Source organism: Buteo buteo, chromosome 2 (genome assembly GCF_964188355.1).
Source record: "Buteo buteo chromosome 2, bButBut1.hap1.1, whole genome shotgun sequence".
NCBI classification, from domain to species: Eukaryota; Metazoa; Chordata; class Aves; order Accipitriformes; family Accipitridae; genus Buteo; species Buteo buteo.
Window position 1 is genome coordinate 56,023,454 of NC_134172.1, and position 25,672 is coordinate 56,049,125.

At 40.4% G+C, this 25,672-nt stretch overlaps 1 protein-coding gene across 2 annotated transcripts; it reads right to left on the bottom strand.

The window, feature by feature from the left end:
- Positions 1–235: 235 nt before the first annotated feature.
- Positions 236–25,644, bottom strand: EXOSC7 (exosome component 7). Of its 2 annotated transcripts, none has more exons than XM_075055515.1 (8): positions 25,497–25,644; positions 24,347–24,448; positions 23,560–23,654; positions 13,965–14,130; positions 9,838–9,908; positions 5,050–5,173; positions 3,923–4,078; positions 236–840 (listed from the first exon to the last, which is right to left on the bottom strand). In XM_075055515.1, exons 1-8 carry the CDS (start codon positions 25,551–25,553, stop codon positions 736–738), a joined length of 876 nt encoding a protein of 291 aa, XP_074911616.1. In that variant the 5' UTR covers positions 25,554–25,644; the 3' UTR covers positions 236–735. The 2 variants fall into 2 exon arrangements, with proteins under 2 accessions (XP_074911616.1, XP_074911606.1); XM_075055505.1 differs by having other exon boundaries at positions 25,494–25,623.
- Between the last annotated feature and the right edge of the window lie 28 nt (positions 25,645–25,672).

Below are 25,672 nucleotides of genomic sequence, written 5' to 3' on the forward strand. Positions count from 1 at the left end.
GTCTTTCCCCATAAAGGACCATTACTGGCAGCCACTATGCTTTTCCAGCTGAGTTATCAAACTCTTAAAAATTAACTTATTTTCCCTTCTACCTTAGCCATGCCCCTCCACCTTAGCCAACGTGAGAGGTTTTGGCTAGATTACTATTGCGCCTGTTGGCAAAAGGGATAGGCAGAGCTCTAGTGAGCAAAGAAATCTTGATTTAAAATATGAATTGGAAACTTGGGACCATGTTGTATTTATAGTAAAATCGAACCACACTTTATTCAAAGAAAAGTAAGATAATTTGAAGGAAGATATCCCCCAAGTGCTGTTCTCATCTGGCTGGTGAACAAAAAAAAATTTCAAGAGGCCCAAAACCTGGCTTGTACCACACCGAGGACAACCCCATGTATGCTCTAGAACACAGCAGCTGGTCTGCAGAAGTGGAACACATGGAAACAGAATTAAGTGGAACCTCCACTGGTCACTGCTGAAAACAGACTCAAGACTTCCCAGGCAATTGCATCAATTGCTGCTGGTGCACTTCCTAGGTGCGGACAGTTACCCATACGGAAAGCATCTCAAATTTGCTTATTCACATTTAACTGTAGCTTTCTTTACACTCAGTAACATTTTAAAAGCCTCTTAGCCAGAAGGATAAAGGTACTGGAACAAGAAAATATCCTTTTTCTATATACAAACTGACAAGATTGCACAACCAATTAAAACCAGTTTTGAACATTTAATAAAAACTCATCCTAGAAATCCAACTTTCTGCCGTGAGGTCCCCAAACTCTCTTCTTCATCCAAAATCTTCTGAAGGGCTATGTGCAATGACTTGCCTACTCTTCTTCCCGTCTGCAATGCAAAGAAAGCAAAACAAATCTGAGACATATGCTTATTAGCAGGAAGACGACTCTCACGGAACACTTCCTTTTGACAAATATTTTCCCTTTAATGATTAATATACACCAGCTGGTATAATAAAAATATGCTCTTAATTAAGAAAAATAATGTTGGTGGAAGTTTCATTTTAATTTGATTAAGTTTTGGAAAAATGTACACATAAAGGCAGTGCTCCCATTCATTAGAGAAGCATTCCATGATCATTAATACTAGATCTGTGCACCGCTGGATCACCCAGGAATGTAAATTAAATTCACATCAGGCACAAGCACACATTCAGATTAGCCAGCACATGCAGTAAGCAGCAACGTTAGCTGCCAGAGGACAGGAGATACCTGACCAGCAAAGCAGCCTACTAATACAAAGTTCAGTAAACTCTTCTGAATGTGCTCAGAATCAGCAGGTTGAATTTAGACCAGCTCAACACCCTGTCATGTGGCCAAAGAAGCCCAAAATGCACACTGGCTGCATCACCAAGTCAGTCTGTGTGCAGATCCTTCCTTATGATGTGCAATTCTGTACTGTCCAAGGACCTTAAAGGAGTTAACAGAAGGTTTTCTTTACAGAAATAAACTCCAGCAGTGGAAAACCACCAGGATTAGCCCTGATACCAGCCTCTACTCTTCTCACATGCACAATTGTATCTGTGGAAGCTGCAGGACAGGGAAACATTGGGCAATGCTGAAATAAAGATCTTAAAGCAGTGGTGCCTATTAGAGCTTTCCCAGGGTTTCTCTAAATGACCTGAAATACTGACTCCATTCAGAGATGAAGAGAGCCTACCTGTCCCGAAAGAGCCAAAGACAGATTGTATTAAACTGAGTTTACTAGGTCCTGATCTATGCAATGAAGCCTATGCCTGCCATACAGCTGACTGCAAAGCTCTCTTTCACCTGTTGATGACAGTTGCCAACATTGTGGGCACACAAACCTTAAAATAAGGTACATTTCTAATCAAAGAGCGAGGTGACAGAACATGGCCCATAGTACCAAATGAAATCTGGGAAGAGCTTTGATGCAGCAGGGTAGCTGTCAATGCTAGACACTATGAGTGATGGTAAATTAGGGGGGGCACACACAAGAATTTTTACAGCTCTGCACTGGGACAAAGATCACAGCAGCAGTCCGGAGTCCCGAGGGGTGATATACTTTTTGCATTCTCCTCAAATGTAATACAACATCACTCACACCAGGTCAAAGTGAATGGGAACTGTGCAGAGCTTTGGTATTGACACAACACTGTTCTTATTCCTGCTTGCCTCTCTTACGGGTTGGATCATAAACTCAGTAAAAAAAAAGCCTAATGCTAGCAGCTTCCCAAAACTTTCCCATAAAGCTGTCTTCCTAAGAGATAAGTCCTACAACATCTGTTCTCTACCAGGCAGGGAAAGCTGAACACTCTCTGACCTGCAGCCAAATCATAAGGGAATGGAGGTGTCAAGCAAGGGCTATGCAGCTCTTCCACTGGACATTCCCAGGCCTTTTTGTTTTTCTTGGTATCCTAGTCAGGCAGCTGAGTTTGAGGCAGGGCCAAACAGATAATCTCTGACCTCCCAGACAACATCTTGGTTTCTTCCGATCAGCTTTATCCCTCACGCCTTCAAACTGCTCACCACCCAGGAGGGAAGACTTCTTCCAAAGCAAGTGAGAGACAGCACAACTCCTGGGGTGATGAGCTTAAGCTTTTAACTCCTTGCACCAACAAGTAGGGACAAGTTCACTAAAACTCTTAAGAAGAGTAGGATGGTTTGAAGATTTTCCATTATTACCTTCCATACGCACCTCTGATTAGTGTTTAGATGATCATTACATAATCCCAAGCACAGTCTTTGGGGGTAGGCTACACAATGGAACTGCAGAAGTTCATTTCCTATTTAGGGCTCAATGTAGAGTGAAATTGGTTATCAAAACAGAGGCTTCGGTCAAAGCTTTGTGCAGGTAATTTGCATGGAGGCCAGCTTCTACCATGAACCTGTATCTGACTTAAGCACCCATCTCTTTGTAACAGCCCTAGACCCAAAACCTCAACCTTCAATGACATTTAGTTAGAACTGGACTCAAAATCCATCAAGGAAGACACATCAGATACTCATGGGAAGTTTGGTTTCTTTAGGATGCTAGATTAGAGAGAACACCTCTCTATCCAGATAAGGGACATTTTTGAATGCACATAAAAAGCCCACTGGTACCACCAAGATTAGCACTCTGGATTGATGTCATGAAACAGTGAAGTGCCATATATACTCAGCATGTAATTTCCAGTTGAGACCAACTGTTTTCAAACTTGGCTCCAATATCTGCATTCCTCACTACAGCCATGCTAAAATTAGTTCTGGATTTCTAGGAAACAGAGCCAGTTTGAAGTATTTAATTTTCATTCTGACTCCAAGTTCAAAACCCATTTCTTTCTCATGCTGAAGGCCAAACCCAGGCATGAGAATTTATACTGGAGAACAGATTTAAGAAGAGCCTGAAGAAAGGTTTTAAATGGAATTCTTATGTGGATGTGAACAACATCCAAATACTAGTATTTTCATGGAGCAGGGATAGATCAGAAACCCAATAAAGGAGTGAAGAAAAGCAACAGTAAGATAAGAACAGTCAGCTTATCACAAACCAAATGAGTTGTGCTAGAAGAGAACACCATGCACTAGCAATTCAAAGTACCATCTCTACTTCTATAGGGACTTTACCGTGTTAGAAGTTTTGCTCTTTCAGTCTTTAAAGGAAACAATGAGAGAGGGAACATGTTCTTTAAAAATACTCTCAAAGTTTATCAACTTAAGCTTTACAGTCTTACAGCTGTGAAGTACTTGACTGAAACAAATGTGAGTACCATACATTTCAGGCTTCTAAAGTTTAGGTAACATCCATTCATTTCAAAGAAACTGTCTGTAACCTTCAGTAAGTCTCTTGTGCACCTAATCAAAGCACCAAGATCTCTGCTCTTGAAGTCCTTACTGCAGCTTTTCATATACCCAAGTTCCAGCTCATCCAGTATCATCCAAGACAGTAACTGCTCAAAACTCCTTACCTCCATCATTTCAAAAATACTCTCAGGATCCAGGCTACCCTTCCCCACTTTCTTCATTGAAGTGAGGGCACCTTTACTGGTCACAGAAATAAGCAGGCTGGCCAAAGAACAGGCTTCTTCCTGAAGGGTAGCATCCACCACGTGCCTATATCCAATCTGTAAGTTAGTGACAAAATGACATATTATTTTGCAGTTGTCTAAGCTCTTCATTAAGAAGTTAAACTGAGTGGTAGCTCTGTTAGTTATCTACAGCCTCCCATCCTAATATAGTGTGGCCTTTAGTAGTGGTCAGAGACTGACCTGACAGCACAGTATTTCAACAGCCTCTGACCCCAGACTGTGTGTACATACATAAGAGACGTGAGATAATCATATGACTATTTCATAGGGTTTTCCTCTCTGACTCTCCTTTCATCTATATGAAACTCCATATTCCCCTTTCCCCACAACTCCCAAGCATGGACCTTCTTCCCCCCTATGTGAAAATTACACATCCCAAGACTCAGGTGAGCCCCCACTTCAGTGATGGCCTTTCTACTATTTATGCAACTTGCTTAAAAGAAATGTCAAACAAACTTGCATGTAACTAAATAAATCACTAACTCTTGCAATGGAAAATGCAGCATCCAGCAAATCAACTGTGCTAGCTGTGTGCTCTATGTGGAAAAGGAAAACAAAAACCTGTTTGAAAGGAAAGGACAGTATTGCACCCATGAAAACGGAGTTCTGTTCCCAGAAACAAATATTCATTGTGTAACTCCAGGCAGATCACACAACCTTTGCGCCTCACAACAATGACCATTTGTTTTAACATACTTAAGTATCTGCTGCTCTGGATGTTGAGCAAGGAGTAGACAAAAAGTAATAAACAACTCTTCTGCATGCAAGAAGATGCATTTTAAGAATGCATCAAGTAGAAACCTGCAAGTCAGAGGTGGAAGAAAACCCCACCTTATTCAGTAAAAGTTCTTCTTAATTAGGAGGCCAAAGATGAGCAACTATATACATAGTGGACACTGACCATTTCTGTAACACAAGTTTTATCTCTAGGGGAGAAAATAAACGGCAGGTGAAGTTAATAGAAACTGAAGTCTCTAGGTAGAAGGTCAGAAATTTGTCAGGCTTACTTTGCTTAGTGTGACGATGCAGGGCACATCATCCACATTAAGTCGAATACAATCATAAGGGTCATCAGACAGCTCAATCTCTTTAGAGCCTTCTTCATCCTCCAGAACACGCACTTTGGGTATTCTGTGGAAACAAAATGTGCAAAATCATTGCCAGAACAGATAACAAATACAGTTGTCATACAGCCGCAACTCCAGGAAGTGCCCTTTCCTCTAAATGAGGCTAAATGTTTAGAAAAAAATCCAGAATGTTATCAACTGTATTAACAACTCACTCACTGACACTAGGAAGAAAATGTTGTAAGAGGGAAGATATTTAGGATAAGATCATCATATTTAAATCATTCAAACCATTAGAATTTGAACTGCTTTCTACACTAATACATGGGGAGAGATTCTTTTGGCATTTGCATGAATCAGTTCTGAACAATTCTTTGTACATCTGTCTGGATGTACAGGAGAGAAATTACCAAGACTGAAACCTTTTGTACTGTGGTTCCCAACCTTGCAGACAACAGTAAAGTTGTCAGAATTACAGCAATTGCATAGCTTGGCAAAGCTGCAACATCAGTAGCAAACACAAGTAGTAAGGCTGCTCAGGAAAGACTGACACTAACTAAGGAGCCTTGGGGTAAAGGGAAAAGATTACATTAGTAAAATCCTTTCTCTTTAGCAAGATGGGAAGATTGGCAAGATATCCTCATTCTTTCAGAAGCCAGAAGACTCTGCTGTTCTAAGGACAGATATACAAAAGCAATGACCAGGGATAAAAAAACCCAGGCAGAAATCCAAGAAATGCTTTCTTCTCGATTATGAGTGACGAGCTCTTTCATAAATGAGCTAGACAGGCTCCTTATACTGTAAGAAGTATCACAAGTATGTATATTGTATCTGTGCTAGCCATTTAATGGGAGTTTTACAGGACGATTTAGTGCAGTTTTCTTAGCATAATGAATAAAGTAATTTAAAACAATTTAGTAGAAGATGGTATCTCAAGCCACCAAGAACGTCAACATCTTATATACCCTCATTTATTCAGGTGCCCACTAGGATGGAGTACTGACTGAGAGACTGTGCTTTACTGGCCAGTAAAACCTACACACAGCTCAACCATAGTACTCTCACTTTCACAGATTTGCATTTGAAAACATAAAATATTTCAAGACATCCCTAGAAAGCTAACTTCAGTAACCATGTGGAATGTAACCACAATCTGTTTTTATATTAGTACTTTTACAGTAGCGTTGTGTGTTATAACTAGACTCTGGAGGTTACATTCTTTTATGCATTCTGTACCATATCTCTTTTAAAATAGAAGCAGATAGGGACTGATTTAGTGAACATTTCCCCCATCAACACAAAGCGATTTTTGTTGTTTCCTGGAAGAGTATTTTAGTTATTTGTGGCTAAGAGTCCTAGAGGTGAGTTCTTCACAACAGCCAACCCTGCTTCAGTGAGAACAAATTCCCTACAAGAACACTGGCCTGAGCCAAACTAAAACTAAAACTTTCAGTAAGCAGAACAACCGCAATGTGCACTTTTTCTTGAAATGGAACTCAAAATGCTTTGCAACTCATTGGAAATGCATCAAATCCTATTTTCAAGTTAAAAATAATCCATTAAAAATTGATGGAATAAAGGCACAAGGTGACTAACCTTCAAGCTACAAAGGCCAATGGACAACATTGGACAACAGCCTAGACAAGAAGTGTACATACCAGAGCAGTGTTTAAAAAAAGAAGGAAGATTTCAAGAAAAACTGTGAGTTTAGGCAATTTTTAACTCCATCCTAAACCAGCTAAGAAACCAGAGCAATGTTTGGTCTGCAAGAAGAAGTTGCCAGAATGAATACCTGAAAAATGCCTGCAAGGAGCTGTTTTGGCCAAGCACAGATGACAGAGGTGCAAATCAAAACTACTGCAGAGGCAAAAAGACAGTTGATCAGATACAACCATCACAGTTGCATAAAACCAGGGTATATACGCACAAAAACTAGGCAAAGAGAGTGTAGCATGAAGCACTTCCAGAAAACTGGAGACTTCCTCTCCCAGCTTGTGAAGATTTATCTTAAGAACTAGCTGTACATGTATATTTGGCAACTTTTATTTTTCTGTTTTGATTCCTGCAACTAATCAAGGCAGGGATCTGTACAGCAGGACTTAGTCACATAACAATGCTCTCTCTTTTCTGTATGCTGCAGACCCAGATTTCACAACTGCAAAACCAGTTCTACCCTTGCAAGCAGGCATCAGTTCTGCCTCTACCACGCTGCCCAGCACAAAACGCACGACATCTGCAAGGCTATTGTGTTATAAACTCTATGGCTTTTGTAACATGCCTAGTTTGTTGCCCTGGTTGCAAGTAGGCACATTCCACAGGATCAACTTTAATGCTAAGTCCTGACACAGTAGCTACTTGCACATTTTGCAATATCTACTTCCATCATGGATAAATTGAGCCTTAAGCACTCTGTAGACACAGTGGAAAAGAAAGTTTGATATCTGCTATATTTTGCACATGATATTGATATAATTTTTAGAACACAATGAACAATACAAAACTCTGAGAAGTAAATGTTCCCCCTATAACACTCATATGGTCATTGTTCCATGCCTGAAGGGGATACAATGAGTCAAGCCAGACATACAAAGGACTTAAATCCCATAATTCTTACGCAAAATTCCTTAAGTTTCAATTTTGGATTTACTTAGCCCTAAAGAAAAATGTGTCCATAGCTATTATAAAAATGGTTAGAGCAAGATTTTAAGGATGAAGTTGAGGTTTTCAAATGCCTATCTGAATATCTAAAAATTTGCAGCTTCAAAGAAAAAACAGCAGCTTGAGCTCCCTACTCTTCATTCCAAGGCTGCAGTCAAGGCTGACAAAGATCTGAAAACACTTAAAACAGAAACCTGGTTGTAAACAGATTATGAAAGGCAAGTAAGACTCAGAGGGACACACATGTCACAAGAAGTTCAGAACACTTAATCTGAAGTGATCTTCAGACTGACGTCTTGTCTTGCTTGAACAATAATATTTTATGGAGAGTGGGCAGCTACTCTAAACAACCTTGTGTCAATCCAAGGAAAGCTTAGTAGATACCAAGGGAAAGGGAGAGGAATAGTGAATGAGGACAACAGGTTTTCACTTTGAATTTCACCTCTTGACTTTCTGAGCTCATATGAGATTAGACGTACTAATATTCCCTGCTCAAATCAATAACAGGGTTTTCACAGGTAAGAAATCAACAGGCTCTGCATTATAGCATACTGTACCACATTTTCATTTGATATCCGACTTCCACAAGACTGTGAATGCTTGCCCACAGATTAAAGATTATATGAAGGATACAGTTGTCAGAAGAATAAAAATAAAGCAGAATCATTAAAACAATTACACCCTCCATGTTGCCCAAAGTAACATATGTTCTTGTATTTATTTATTTATTTTAATTACTTTTTGTATGATCTGCCCTCTTTATTCAGAACTAGGATTCTGGTTGAAATAAGAAAAAAGACAGTTATCTTGTAAATAAAGTATGTGCCTTGGATCTGTAAAACAACTCTCATGGGAGCAACTCTTAACTATACAACTTTTGCATCCTGGCAGCTCACACACAGAGACATAGACATTTCTTCCCTTCAGTGTACTGTCAACTCTTTTATGAGCCATTATGTTTGTGACAGTATTTCTTAATGCTACAAAAACAATCTACTGTTAAAAGTTACTGTTGAGAACTTGATTAACAAGGGAAATTTCTCAGCAATACATACAAGTTGTAGTCTGAGATGGATTCTCCCCTTATTCCCTTTTAAAGTGTTTATAACCTGATATACCACCTGTCTTCAAAAGCATTTTTCTCCTCCTCTTCTTGCACGTACTTTTCCAGTTCTAGTACTGTGCGCTGATTCCCTGATGAATAAGCCAGAACTATACCAGTGACTTTAGCAGATCTCTAATTTACAGCTGAGGAACAATTTGAGATCCACTTTTAAAACATTTATGCTTGTAAGAGTCTAACTTTTGCACCTCTTCCAGCTACTTTTACTACATAAGTTTTTTAGCAAAGCCATTCACTACTTTCTTTCTAAAAGGTGCTACAAAACTCTGTATTCCCTTTCACCTACAGATAAAGAAGATAAAAAATTAGAAAAAATATTGAATGTTAACATTAAAACACACACAGAGCACTTGCATCATTCATTCTACTAGATTCTGTTCTTCCACTCTTTGAATTAAAACACATGGGGCAAAGTTCTTTTAAAGACATATCATTTCCCCCTCCCCATGATCTCTCCCCACCATTTTTCCTCTTAGTTTTAAAAAAGCCTCTAGACTAACAGTTAATGGGAAAGAACATCAGCAGTAGCAAATCAGGGCTAGTTACAAATCAGTAGTCACATTGACAGAGGGCTTCTTATTCAGGAGAATCACATATCAGTAAATACTTCTTACTTTAAACCCACAAGGCATCAACACAAAGGCCTCCAACTACTTGCAACAAAACCATATGTTCAAGACAATTTTTTCTGGATCTTGCTACAGAACAAAAGTTATATAGTAAGCCTGATTGTGCATATAATGCAATATGATACTTAATTATTAGTCATTAAAATCATTAGTTCATGTTGCCTGCATGCAAATGGACTGCCTTGTATCTGAATGCAAGTTGCCTTGGGTATTTCTTGTTTAAATAATGAAGCTTTAAAAATGCTTAGCTCCCAGAGAGTACTTCTCTTCCACTTCCCGTACCACTTTCACTCACATGAAATGAGATCTGTGCTTTACCTTGTGTTAAAGAGAGCTGCCTTCACTGCGATAGAGATTGCATCAAAGAGGTTGCCACCACATTCCAATAACTGGAGAGGAAAAAAAGAATCTCTTTAAAAGCACATCAGGCTAGTGCCTTTAAACCAGGTCTTTATTTTACTTAAATCTACTTGAAAAGGCACAAAATTAAGAACCAGAACACGTTTTTAAAAACCAAAGTTGTCTTTCAAGCCTATCTATGAAAAGAAAGAACAGATTGGAAATTAAGATTTCAGCTAACTGTATTATACATGTAATACAGAAGAGTTAACATACTTTATAATAAAATTAATGATAAAATTTAATAATAGAAGCTGAAATGAAACCACCGCTGTTCTTACTCTTCTTGTGCTAAGGCTCCAAACTAGACTACGACCCGAATACTTTTTATAAACTGACCACATTCATTTTTTAATGTTAAATCAAGCCAATCTATTTTCTACACTTTATTTCAAAGAGGAGTCTTTTTTAAATATCAGCTGGACAAACCCAATTGGTAGAATTCTTTTCAAAAAAGTGATGCAAACTGTCACCCAGAACATGGTACGAAAAGCTAGTTATAAAAGGTATAGTTATGAAGGCACATCATGATTTTTTCTCTATTCTTTATGGAAAAGGAGTCATCAGCTGGTTTGTCTTGTAGCTGAAAAAGATCTAAGGAAATCCTGATGTCAAAGTCTACTTGTTGATAATACTATCATTTGAATACTATCAAGTGTGTGGAGGGAGTCTAGCTTAGCTTTTTCCCATGAAGATCAGAAGAACAAAGAGAAGAACAGCACTGCATACTAGATAAAAAGGCAGGTCTCCCATAACCACTAATACCTTCTGCAGGCTGACAGACAACTCAAAGATGTATTTGGCCATAGTCTAGCATTAGCTCTCTGACAAGCTCTGCTCCTAGCTGCCAGTACTATTCTATGAACACACAAATCCCCAGCAAGCATTTGAAACTACTTCAGTGAGAACATATGGATGCCTCTCCATTACATCAATCTATGCTGTATGATGACAGCAAAACAAGTTTTGCAACATTGATCGCGTTGATTGCTCTTCAAAATCTATTTAAGAATGAGATAAACTCCCGCACTGGGAGCAAATCATAAATCAGACATTCTGGAAAGACGTTTTATTTTTATGAAGACAGACTGAACTGTGTAAAAAGAATGACAAAAAGTTGGGATAGAAAGCTAAATACAAAGGTGATCAGATTATTTCTTTGCAAACAGCTGCTGGATACAAAGAGGTTAACTTGCCACTTTCAGTCATTATTGGATTTTACTGGATAACTCAATAAGCCCCACAATGTCTTTCTTATTAAAACACAATAATGGGATGTGCCTGTACTGTTGCTAGGCTTATGTTCAGGCTGCTATTCTAAAGCCTTATCTGTATTACAGTGGCGCCTACAGGCTATGAACACAGCCTGTATCAAGCATGGTACAACAATTTCTCCAAAAAGAAATGAACACTCTCTTCTCGGCTGAAGCACCTTGTACTGAGATCTGTGCCCCTGCCCCCGCGCCCCTTTTTTTAAGGGCTAAGAAAGTCTGCACAACTGTGAGTTGTGGGAAGCAAAGGCGTCTTTACAAAGGACTGCTTTTAATTTACTGATACACAAGTGAAAAAGTGATTGGGAGTGGGGAAAAAAGAAAAAACATTGTAGACCTTGCCTTATTCAAAGTTTTTCTTCCAAAAGGACTGATTCCTATCAGGGGTTCTTTTTCCAAACTGGGTGGGGGACACACAAAGACGATGAGGAAATCCTCTGAGGGATGCTCAATAGTGAATTGCTAAAATTTCAACAGAACCTAATGCACGCCCCCAACACAGAATGCACTGTGATTGAGTAGGGCATGGAAAGAGATTGCACACTTTGATTCTCCTTGCTCAGCATGGCGGGCTGCTGAGGCAAATTATGTGGAGAAGGCTATACATGTATCAAAAACACCCTCAAAAATGCCTAAAAGCTTATTTCTGACATCAAGGACTTAGAAGGTGAAAGAAATTGAGGGAAAGGCAGAAAGGGTGAGAATAGGCTTATAGTTTTGTAGTCCTGTGTATCTCCACATTCATGAGCTACTCTAGAATTGGAGCACCTTCTATTATTAAGAAAGAATGCATGTATTTTGAAAGGTCAAGTTATATATTCTTGATCTTTGGCACATATCTATATGTGTCCATAAGTCTGCATCTTTGTGGTGTGTATAGTTGAAGTTATTTTCTTTCCAGTCTGACTGTACACAATTATAGTACCTCCCAAGTACACTGACGACTAGGAAATATTTGAGAGATGTTTTTAATCAATAAACTGCATGACTATGCAAAATATACTATTTTTTCTTTTGAGGTTGCATATCTCAAATTTTGTTTACAGATAAGAGGTGAATATAGATGCTTCGATCAAAGTGCACACGGCTAAATTACATAGCAATGGAGTATCTCCAGGTTTGTAACATTCTTTCTGGGTTTTGTCTTTCAGAATGAGGGACTTGAAAACAAGTACCTTCCCACCTGACCACAAGATACCGGTATTTTCCGGCTTATGACAGATTTAAGGCTTTTTTTTTCCACTCCAACTTAACCATACAACACAAACACGAATGCAAACAATTTCCAGGAATTCTGAAGGAAAACATCATCCAAAGGACTCTCAGTAAGTATTGTTATTATATTTAGAATCTGACTCCCTCAAATGATGAATAATATGACTTGTACCTTATATTAGCATGTATTATTAGAATTCTATAGGAATGATTCAGCAAGAGCAGCTTCAGGAAAATCCGTAGGTTATCAGGCACCTACATCAAGTATGAACTATCACATTATACAGGTCTTCTGTTTGGGAAGGAAATAGTACAAATACCTGGAAAATGTGAAAATACAGAGGTCTGGAGTGGGAGGAGAAAAAAAAAAAAAAAAGAGGGGGGTACAGAATAACATTAACAGTATCTTGTTGTAAATGTACCAGCAGCTGTTCAGTGGCTCACACACAAAATCCCTGCAGAATATGACATTAAAAAGACTCAACAAGTTAGGGTCCTAATTATGAACCTACAACAGATTCTTTACTGGCACTGTAAACAAAGATAAACATAAAATTCATCTCATAACATAGGTTTTGACGTTCATAATTCTGATACAACTAGTAGCATAAAAATACTAAGGCTGTTTTTCTCTGTAGCTGTGGACAATCAACAAATTTGTCCAGGAAGAATCAAGTAATGACCTGCTTTTTAAACACCTAATGGACTAATTTTCACATTTATTTAGGTCTTAGTCTAAATGTTCCTGTTTTGTTTAACAAAACTCTGTATTTAATTTTTTTGGTAATACAGCTTAACATTTTGCAAATCATTTCATAGACATTAATGGATTCCTGTGAGTAAGATCCCTCAACGTATTTTCAGTTACAAATTGGACAACTAGAAACTCAACTTTGGACCGATTAGAATTGGAAATAAAGCTCAGGAGAGTCTGACTTGCAGACTTACATTAAATTCCCACAACACAGTGCTTTAAATACAGCATAGTTTGGAAATTGAGCTGCTGCATGCACAAGATTTACATGCACAAAATTCAGTTTCCATTTTTTAATGGGAACAAATATTCAGTTTCTCTTCTACATTCAATATATGTATACAACTTTCATCAAAAAATGCCTAGGCCAAACGTTACCTTACTGAATTAGTACTGGTAATAGTGCAAACAGGATGGACAGTTATGTTAGGGCTAACGTACACCCATGCTAACTTACATTCATTAGAACAATACATTTGCTGTTATACCTAGCTTGGAAAAACGTTTAGTCGTCTTTAGTGGCAATTTGTTCGATCACTGATTTTTATCTGTGACAGATTTGGAGTATTCAGTGTTTTTTATTAGCTCTGCAGTGGAGCAGTGGCATCAAGAAGAGTAGAAAAAGAGCAAGCTGGAAGTAGTGATTAACTATTATAGGTAGATTCACAAGAAAATGGCCATCCATGCTGTGAAGCATTATATCACATTATGAGAAGCTTTTTTTATATGAAAATACACATGGTTATGCTAAGTCAGTCAGCACCCTGAAAAACCTCCTTGAATCTTAGTTTAATTTCCTTACTTACCAATACATCAACATAGAGAACCCAGCAGTGCTCTCTGGGATTAATGCAAAGTGATTTCAAGTCTATACTGCTCTCGCTGCTAAACACTCTGTAGAATGTATTTGCTATCTCTGTGCCAAGTTCTTCTCCTCCCCGGCCTTCAAATTCAGGAGTAGCATTTGCAGAACTAGATAAAGAAAGAAAAAATACTTTCACTTCTGAAGCAGCCAATACCCAAGAACATTTCTTAAATATAAAGCATTAGAAATATCTAAGGATTTATTTGTACAAGAATAAGCAACCTATCTGTAAAGAAATTATTTGCATTTTGCGTAAGTAAATGTCTTGATGCAGATAATATACCTACATCTTGCTACAAACTCTGACACTATTTAAATTCCACTACTATCTTCAGTTCCCAAGTTACAATATTAAAGTTGGTGAGTTCTCTCTGGGATTATTTCTTAAGCACTCTCATCATCTATCACCTCAACCCTTTCAAAAATAATACTAAGTTCGGAACGGCTAACAAGACAGCCTGTTAGAGTTGAATGTTAAATTAGTAAGAGAGTGGCTAAGAGAAAGATGTGACAACATGACAAGTAGAATACACTTTTTTTTTTTTAAAGTGACATGACTGCCTGACCTTAATTGGTAATTTCTTTACTGAGTGTACTCTCTGCTATCAAGCCACTTATGGACAGCAGCTCATAGAGGGGAATGGATACAGTTCCCTGCTTGGGGAGGCAGGCAAATCCCCTCCCGGTCTCCCTCACCTTCCCAGTTGCCCCTACATAACAGGTATGCGGCTCTGGAACTTGAGGACCAGGTCAATGAAGATCAGGGTATAGATGAACCCCTATCTAGGGAGGTGCCTAGGCTCAGTCAGGCAGCCCCACACATTCTCACAGCCTCTGAAAAAAGAAAAAGGAGGGTAATTGTCATAGGCGATTCCCTTTTGAGGGGGACAGAGGGCCCAATATGCAGACCTGACCCATCCCACATGGAAGTCTACTGCCTCCCTGGGGCCTGGGTGAAAGACATTACCAGTGAGCTCCCTGGTCTGGTTTGGACCTCTGATTATTACCCAATGCTGGTTGTGCAGGTTGGCAGTGATGAGATTGCAGAGAGAAATCCAAAGGCAATCAAAAGGGACTTGAGGGCCTGGGGCGATTAGTGGAAGGATTGGGAGCACAAGTAGTGTTTTCCTCAATCCCTTCAGTGGCAGGGAAATATACTGAAAGGACAGGAAAACACACCTGATTAATACGTGGCTCAGAGGCTGGTGCCGTCAGTGGAATTCTGGGTTTTTTGATCATGGGGAGGTTTACACGGCACTGGGCTTACTAGTGAGAGATGGTGTCCAGCTATCTCAAAGGGGTAAAAGAATCCTTGCTTGTGAGATGGCGGGGCTCACAGAGAGGTCTTTAAACTAGGTTTGAAGGGGGTAAGGGATAAGACTAGGTGCACCAGAGATGAGCCCGGGGGCAGCGTGCCAATGTTAGGGGTGGATTCGATAGGCCAGCTCGAATGCATCTATGCCAATGCACGCAGTATGGGCAATAAACAGGAGGAGCTGGAAGCCATCGTGCAGCAGGATAGATATGACTTAGTCACCATCACGGAAACATGGGGGATGATTCCCGTGACTGGAGTGCTACAATGGATGGCTATAAGCTCTTCAGAAGGGATAGGCAAAGTAGAAGAGGTGGTGGGGTGGCTTTCTACGTTAGGGAGTGTTTGGACTGTACAGAGCTACATGATTGTGATGACAAGGTGGAGTGCTTATGGATAAGGATGAGAGGGAAGGCCAACAAGGCAGATATTGTGCTGGGAGTCTGTTATAGACCACCCAACCAGGTTGAAGAGATGGATGAATCGTTGTACAAGCAGCTGGCAGTAGTCTCAGAATTGCGTGCCCTTGTTCTCATGAGGAACTTCAACTTTCCAGACGTCTGCTGGAAATACAACACAGCAGAGAGTAAGCGGTCTAGGAGGTTCCTGGAGTGTGTGGAAGATAACTTCCTGACACAGCTGGTAGATGAGCCTTGCTAGACCTACTGTTTACAAACAGGGAAGGACCGGTGGGAGGTGTGATGGTCGGAGGCCGTCCTGGGCTTAGCAACCATGAAATAATAGAATTCTCAATTCTTGGTGAGGCAAGAAAAGGGGGTTAGCAAAACCACTGCTACGGACTTCTGGAGGGCAAACTTTGGCCTCTTTGAGGCACTGGCTGAGAGAGGCCCTTGGGAGACAGTCCTGAAGGGCAAAGGGGTCCAGGAGGGATGGACATTCTTTAAGAAGGAAATCTTAAAGGCTCAGGACCAGGCTATTCCCATGTGCCAAAAGTCAAACCGCCGAGGAAAACGACCGGCCTGGCTGAATGGGGAGCTTTTCCTAGGAGTCAAGAAAAAAAGGAGAGTTTAACATCTCTGGAAGAAAGGGCAGGCAATTTGGGAAGAGTACATGGATCTTGTTAGGTCATGCAGAGAGGAAATTAGAAAGGCAAAAGCTCAGCTAGAACTAAATCTGGCCACTGTCATAAGAGACAAAAAATGTTTTTACAAATATGTTAACAGTAAAAAGAGAGCCAAGGAGAATATCTATCCTTTAATGGATACAGAAGGGAACGTTGCCACCAGGGATGAGGAAAAGGCTGAGGTACATAATGCCTTCTTTGCCTCAGTCTTTAATAGTGAGACCAGTTATCCTCAGGGTACTCTGCCCCCTGAGCTGGAAGGTGAGGATGAAGAGCAGAACATACCCCCCTTAAGCCAGGAGGAGATAGTTAGTGACCTACTACACCATCTGGACACTCACAAATCTATGGGACCAGATCGGATCCATCCAAAAGTACTGAGGGAACTGGCAGAGGTGCTTGCCAAGCCACTCTCCATCATCCATCAGCGATCCTGGTCAACGGGGGAGGTCCCAGAGGACTGGAGGCTTGCCAATGCGATGCCCATTTACAAGAAGGGTCAGAGGGAGGATCTGGGGAACTACAGGCCTGTCAGCCTGACATCAGTACCAGGGAAGATTATGGAACAGTTTGTCTTGAGAGCACTCACATGGCAAGTCCAGGATAAGAAGGGAATCAGGCCCAGTCAGCATGGGTTTACGAAAGGCAGGTCCTGCTTGACCAACCTGATCTCCTTCTATGACCAGGTGACCCACCTAGTGGATGAGGGAAAGGCTGTGGATGTTATCTACCTGGACTTCAGCAAGGCCTTTGACACTGTCTCTCATGGCATACTCCTTGAGAAGCTGGCGTCTCATGGCTTAGACAAGTGTACTCTTTGTTGGGTAAAAAACTGGCTGGATGTACGAGCCCAGAGGGTTGTGGTGAATGGGGTTAAATCCAGTCGGCGGCAGGTCACAAGTGGTGTTCCCCAGGGCTCGGTGTTGGGCCTGGTTCTGTTTAATATCTTTATCGATGATTTGGACAAGGGAATCGAGTGCACTCTCAGCAAGTCTGCAGGTGGCACCAAGTTTAGAGGCAGGGTCAACCTGCTTAAGGGTAGGGAGGCTCTACAGAGAGATCTGGACAGGCTGGATCAATGGGCTGAGGCCAACTGTATGAAGTTCAACAAGGTCAAGTGCCGGGTCCTGCACTTCGGTCACAGCAACCCCATGCAGCGCTACAGGCTTGGGGAAGAGTGGCTGGAAAGCTGCCCGGCAGACAAAGACCTGGGGGTGCTGGTTGACAGCCAGCTGAATATGAGCCAGCAGCGTGCCCAGGTGGCCAAGAAGGCCAACGGCATCCTGGCCTGTATCAGAAAGAGTGTGGCCAGCAGGAGCAGGGAAGTGATTGTTCCCCTGTACTTGGCACTGGTGAGGCTGCACCTCGAGTGCTGTGTTCAGTTTTGGGCACCTCACTACAGGAAAGACATTGAGGCGCTGGAGTGTATCCACAGAAGGGCAACCAAGTTGGTGAGGGGCCTGGAGCACAAGTCTTATAAGGAGCGGCTGAGGGAACTGGGGCTGTTTAGTCTAGAAAAGAGGAGGCTGAGGGGAGACCTTATCGCTCTCTACTACAACCCCCTTTCAGGTAGTTGTGAGGTGAGTGCTGGTCTCTTCTGTCAGGTGGCTGGAGATAGGACAAGAGGAAATGGCCTCAAGTTGAGGCAAGGGAGATTTAGGTTAGATATTAGGAAATTTTTTTTTTACTGAGAGGGTTGTCAAACATTGGAATGGGCTGCCCAGGGAAGTGGTTGAGTCACCATCCCTGGAGGTATTCAAAAAGCACGTAGACAAGGTACTCCAGAACATGGTTTAGTGGGTATGTATGATGGTTGGACTCAATGATCTTGAAGGTCTTTTCCAACCTAAATGATTCTATGATTATTTTCAGCAACTGCAGCTTATGGAGAGCAGCAACTAAAGAACATTTTTTCCAGAAGGGATCTGACAGAAGTGTGTGGTCTTCACTCCCTGATTCCAACATAACAAACTTTGTTTATGACTAGTCATGCAAGAAAAGTTCTTGGGTGCTGGGGCCTTGTACACAGTCAAGAACAAAATTCTAACAATAAAGGAAAACAGGCCCACAAAAAGAAAAAAAAAAAAAAAACAACAACACCCCCCCCAGAAACCCCCCGCCTCCAAGTCACAATGAAACAGAGTAGAAATGTCCGGAGATGCATATACAGCAAAATAATAAACAAATATTCTGAATCCAACCGCTGGTATATAGCAAGGGCAAGAGCATTCTCAAGCAGTGGAACTGTAGCACACATTGCAGATCTTGTTTTTAAAGAACTTAGTCACACCTTCCCCAAATTAATTTCTCATTGCAGAGCACAGGAAAGGAGGCGGTTCCACAGTAGTGATTTCAATTCAATATGTTCAAAATCTATAATAGCAAAGCCTTGTACTCTCCTGGCTGGGCATCTCCCAGTGCCAATGCCTCATGTATGTTTTGTGTTTATATGATGATACAAAATCTTAGCTCTTCCAACAGGCACACCACAGGAATATAAACATACAGCAGAAAACAAAGTCGTGGAATATAATCCCTTCAACTTTAAAAAAACAACAACTAAAGATCTACATTATCTAGGCATGACTTAAACCATCAAGTCAGCTCTATCAACAAGACTGCAGAGTCTATAAGCTCACATATAATTACCTATTATTATTCTTACCTATAGGAATTACCTCACAGTATTTCTCCCAACTTGTTCTTTCGCAGAACTGATAAAAACTCAGAATGCCAGGAAGACCTACTGGATTTTATAGAAGTTATTTGCTGCTACTATAAACAGACAGCACTATACATGCTCAAAAAAAAAATTAATTACTACCAATCAAGCACTGACCTATGCTTCCAGACTATGTTTCCCATATGAATAGGCACTGCAAGTGTGACACACAATATTATTCACAGTTGCATTAATATTAGACAGCAATTTTATAAGATAGGACCACATCTAAAAATAACTTAATTCTGGAAATATGCTGAGTCAGGTCTTCAGGTTGTATTACACAAGCACTCATCCATGGAAGTAGCTTTTGCGCAAGTTAACTAGATCATTCTGTTTAAACCATTCTGTTTAAAGTGCAGTTACCCAAGCACTACGATTCTTATGGCAAGTTGAAAAGAGTTATACAAACCTCCATCTATACCTCATTATGATTTCTAAACGCAAGTTTTATCAAATGTCATGTTTTAAATTATAAATGGACACTGTCTTTGACAGTGAGTAGGAAGAACACAAGACTCAACTGAGATATCATTGCAAGTTTCACTGCACCTTAACTCCATTATTATTTTAACACTTCAGTTCCTTACAATTAAAGTGAAATAAAGAAGTAAGGCAGGGTACTATTATAACAACTAGATGGTAAATACTGCCATCTAATGCTCACAGACTACTGAAGTAATTTACACTGGTAAAGTCTGAAAAGGGGTTGTCCGGCACTAGTAAGAGAAAATGCCAAAACCCCTGTTTTTTGAAGCACAGAAAGAACTTAGTAGTGGCCAGGCACAGCACAGAATTTCTACTCCCAAACAGAAAGGAATTTTAAAGACTTTCAAAACCATTTCAGCATCAGATTGCCTAATGATCAAGACTCCTCCTAAAGCATAATGATGCTTCTACCACAGATTTCTACTTAATTTCAAACCCCTTGCTGTTACCAGCCAAAACTTTTCTCTCACAGTAGTTAAGTACTTCCCATCCATTACTGAAGCCATTAATAGAATTACATTGTAGATTATAGTATAACAGAGATAAAATAGTTAATTGAACAAAAGCTTACAGCTATGTTCCTTATATACAAGGACTTCATTACACATTAGATATTCTTCACTTAAAGCTGTATTAACTTCAAGCAACCAATACCAGATTTCTATTCTTGCACCAAAGGAAACACACAATCATTTAAAACAAGAAGGCAGATTCACTGCTTTAGAATCAGCACTAAGTTAACCACCTCACTAATATTCCACTCTTCCGGAAAGCAGCCAGGAGACAACAGGTTTATGACACATCAGGAGTCCCAGAAATAGATAGACCTGCATTCAGGTCCAGATGCTGTCTAACTGTGTTAATATGATTATGATGATATTCAAGCTCATGACCCTATAAAGAATTGGGCTAACAAGGGTTTGAATTTAGTCTAGTCAAACTGGTAACTCTACCAACAAGAATTTACTGATTCAGGTCTTTGCCCGGTCAGGCACTGTTACCACACTTCCCATTCAAAAGAACATCTGTTTATAGAGTTCGAAACAGTTTTACTCAAGCATCAGATAGAGTTTCTCTCTGAAAACTGAGCTCAATCCCATCCAGTACAGACAATACATCTTTAATGGCAGAAGTACCCTAAAAAAATGTAAAGCCATTTCATTCTTTCAAAACTACTGAGTTTGCCTCTTGCCTCTGCAAAGAAGAGTTGCCACGATAATGGGTTATGGTAGGAGAGAGAAGGGAAGGAAAAGTTCCTTTCCTGCAGCCACCATTCAAGTGATACTTTAAGTGACTGCACTGAAATTTGTTTTAAGTTAACATTTTCCCCACAAAACACAATGGAACAATATCTGAGGATCACCTAAGAGCACGCTGATGTGGCTGTTTTGCAATACTGTCATCTCTCGTAATTTGGAGAACCGCTTTCCATCTATAAAATGTAAGATCCTATCTGATCCAGACTCCTATGCAGGCATCAAAAATAGGCCCACTCTCCCAGCTGGAAAAAAAGCATGTCTAGCCTTCAAAGTAGAGGAACAGATGGCCAGACTTGGGCAAATCTATTCCTTGCTTCCCTAATTCCACAAACAAAACCTAATGCATTCAAGGAATTCAGATGTCTGTTTTTTTTATTTCTTGCACTCCGAAAATGATAAATCTTTGCTTCAGTCAAAAAAAACCACCCCAACCCCCCCATAACAAGTCAGTATTATAACAGCCCCAAAACTCAAACATGAGAAAAGCAGACACAGCAGTCTTTCAACATCAGTGGCCAGGACGACTGTCTTCTCCAGTGCTGATGGGCAACAAGGACATTACATAGGACATGGACTTGGTCTACGATAATTAATTTCTAGTATCACAAATCAATGCCCCAAAAATCATGTCTTCCAGAGCCTTGCATTGAAGTCTGCCTCAAAATGGGACTAAATGTGCTTCTCAGATTTTAGGTTAAGGACTCTGAGCAGAATGAAGAGAAATGGAATTTTGGGGCAGAGAATTATATACATGATCCAGCAAGTTATTATTTTCAGCAGTAAAAGAAGCCATGAAGGTTTCAAGAAATAAGCATTTTAAGATAGCAAACACTGCAGCCTGAGTTTTTATTATTAGTTTCAACAATATAAAGGCCAAATGGAACATACAGGAACTTCACCAGGAGCTGCAGTGTATCCAGCTATGCTCAGTTACTACCACCCAGTGGCAGCCTGGAAAAGCATGAGAATACTGACAGTATCTCATTTCCCTTTACAGAGAACAAGCTGCCTCCGCTTATTTTGTTTTTTGGATCTTTCTGGAGGCGAGAGGTCGCCTGTCCCTGGCGGCACAAGCATGTGAGAAGTGACGACCCTTCTCTAAAAGTTAGGCTTTTGGTCTGTGTTGTCACAGAAAGTAAGGATTACCTATTTCTAGAACTGACAAGATCCACCTTGCACAATATTGCTGCATATCTCCCATCTTCTTTATGAAGCAGAGATTAACAGAAAATACAACCTAACACTAATGAGTTGAAGTTTTTCTAACATTTATTTACGTATGAAAAAAGTGTCAAAGAATTGCAACATCCTCACTTGTTTTGGTAAAGAAATGTCCATGCTGTCAGTGGAATTTCTTCATATAGAAGCCACCAGAACCAAGTAGGTACTATTTACGGTATTTCATACACAAGTTTTATAAAGCAGTCAAGCTCAGATCCCCTCTAATGGCAGGACCCCATTTGAGAAGATCATCTTCCTGTCTGACATTTTTTGAACAGTGATCATAGACAAACCATTATTTCATAGGTGAGTCCTTCCGTCTACAAACTGTAAGTTTCCACAGTTAACTAGTACATCGTGATGTACAGAGGCAGTCTTAGATAAGGCTGCATAATGCAAGACAGATACAAACATTAAGGCAGATTTAGTCAGGTCAGAAAGATTATCAGATAGACACTTATTTAGTAGCTCTCAGACCTTAGCTTTACTAATGGTATATTGGTTTAATGGGAGAGTAGCAACTTTTTTTGTTTTTAATAAAAATAAAAATAAAGGTCACGTGCAAAACAGCTAACATGACAGTGCCAAGGCTTTTATGAGAGGTTCCCAAAGCATGTTATTTCATAAAGAACAGTTTTAGGAAGTCTGCAAGACAGGGGTACTGTGGTTTCAGACAGCAGTCTGGAATAACACTGAGATGTCACTATGCTAGCTCAGAGCAACCTGAAAAAAGAGCTCTCTGTTTTCTTCCAGCTTCCTTCATAATTCAAGCACTATAAAGACTGTAAGGCTAAACAATAGTCCATTTGTAGCACAAAGCCAGGAATATAATTAAAAACAAATACCATTTTAGTTAATGAAATACTGATTCACTGACAAATATAACTAAATTTTCTAATTAATTTTTGCATCTGAAGTTTACAGTGAGGATTTTTCTTTTTTTAAACAGATTTGTGCAAAACACACTTCAAACTTTTTCTGCTGCTTTCACAGAGAAAGTAAGCAAATCTTTAAGTACAGTTAAAGTACAGTCTGTATCAGTCAATTCCTTTCTTCCAGAATACTTAATTTTTGAAAGAGATTTTCTCTATTTTATCATTGTAAAAAAGACAACTGACATTGTAGTCATGAAGTCATGTTAAATGCATGTGTCATTGAACCATTACTCTCCTCCAGCTGCAGTGATGCTACGTAATTTGGAATTATTTTATTTAATGTGTTTGCATTCTTTAACTCCTATTGTTTTACTTATTTTGGGCCTGCAGAAACAGCAGAAAGTTTCTGAACATTCACCACTATTGAAACAGTAAAATAACTTTTTTCTATTAGTCAGACCCTTAGAGGAGGTTAGCGGAATGAAGGTATCAAGTTCAGAAGAATGGTGAGATCTGATTAGTCATTTATTCCAAATATTACATCTATTTCCTTCTCTTCTAGTATACTAACCAGTCAACAAAGAATTCCAGGTAACCTTCATCTGGTTTCTCTAACTTCGGTGTCCCCATTTCAGCTTTTACACCTACCAAGATATCAGTGTGTCCCTGTGAAAACAAAAACATATTGCACAACTGGAATTACAGTCACAGAACTACTCGTTTAGTTCAAATGCCTACAGTAAGCTGACATTTCCACCTTTCAGTTTCATTCTATCAGAGTGAACTTAAACTAAACCTTAGGTTTTTTTAAAAAAAAGGAAAGGCTTTAGAAGGACAATGTTAAACCCAAGAAGATTCTTCAGATAATTACCATTCATATTAGCTTTGTCTAGGTCAAAAAGACACTTTTAATGACTCCTTCTATCATGCTGGTTCTGGAAACAGCTATTTCTGCAGAACCTTTATAATATTGCACAGGATACTTATCTTCTTCACAGTCAACACATGCCAGAAGTAGTTTTGCCTCACTCTAAAGGAATAGAATTATTTTTTCCAGGTATTAAGCACAACAACAATTTCAGTTTCCAATATTAAATGTTAGATTAGTTCAGATTGAAGGCTGTCCAGGTACTTCACAGTACATCTAGATCAAGCAGGTTAAGCTAGCCTGAATGAATTATACATCCTGTCATTATTTCCTTAATGTATAGTTTCAATTAGTGCTATACACACACACACAAACGTGTTATTACACACACACAAATCCACCTACAAATAGCCTCAGCTTATCTTAAAACCAGTCACATAAACCAGAAATTTCATCAGCAAAGTACACAATCCCTAAGAAATTTACCTACCAGCTTTACTCTTGCAGATCCACTTGTGTTTGATACAACATCTGTTTCTACTTCTGCACATCTGTAGTCTTCACAGCCACGACCATCTACACGAAGGTCCTCCTAAGTACGAAAATCAATATATTGTGCTTAAGAGAATCAGTAATGAAAAGTAAAAAAAGAAAATACCTGTGATGTTAAAGTTTCCTTTTCCTATGCCAAACACAGCAGTAAAAAGGATAAAAACCCAACAGCTCATAGTTTCGTCACTTTCACTTAAGAGTACAACAGAACCAACTGTGCTTTTCCATTTACTTCTCATTTACCTAGAGCTTACAACTAGCTCTCTGCAGACAGATATGAACTGCTACACTAAGTCTCTTCAATTCCAAAAGAGAGCTTCAGACTGCGAAAGTGTGAAGGTCTTGGCTTTAAAACACAGGTCTTTCTTGGGATACTCAAGTTCTATGCTTTTATATATGTAATTAGGACCCAGCAGACAAAAATAACCCACCAGCTTCCCAGATGCTTTCGTCTGTTTGTATTTCAAAACCAGATATTATGCACCCTCTGATACCATACAGCTCATCCCCATAAAGGTAGATTTCTCTGCAGTAAGATAGTTTCTGTACTCTGCAGAAAGTACAGCCCTTTTATCTTTGGCATTTCTCCCCACACGTCCTTCACTCCTCCTCCTCGGTCCACTCACCCTTCCTGAGCTTAGTGACAGGCTGAAACTCTATGCAACGGCAAAAACTTGAGAAAGGGCAAGGGAAGAGGGGGAAAGAAGAGGTCAAGCAATGAAAAAACACACCCACGTCCTGTTGCCAGCCTGCTTTCTCTTCTGATGCTCTGTTCTCAGTGCGCTTGAATGATTATTACCTCGGAGATTTCGCCCCGAGACACCACGTAACGGAAAGCTCCCTCCCTCCTCTCCCCTCCCCAACCTACACTGTAACCTGTTCCCACACACAGGGAGCCAGCCCAGAGAGGCGGGGATGGGCCCTTCCCCACGTCTCGCAGGGCAACGCTATCACCGGCCGCAAGCACGGCCAGGCCTGTCCGAGCTGGCCCGAATGACTTCCCGCTCCCCGGGGCGGAGGCTGCCGCCTCCACGCCGCCCCAGGCTAGCGGGACCTCAAGCAAGGCGCCCGGCGCCGCCATCGACTACCTGGATGCCATGTACGATGTAGAGCTTCTCCGCCTCGCTCAGCACCACGGACGCCATGCCTCCCACCGCCGGACGTGCGCCGCGCTCTCGTAATTCCGCTTCCGGCGCCCCTCGCGCCGCCGCTACTGGCAACGGCCGCCGCTACAGTGGGGAAGAAAGGGCGGACCCCGCGCCTG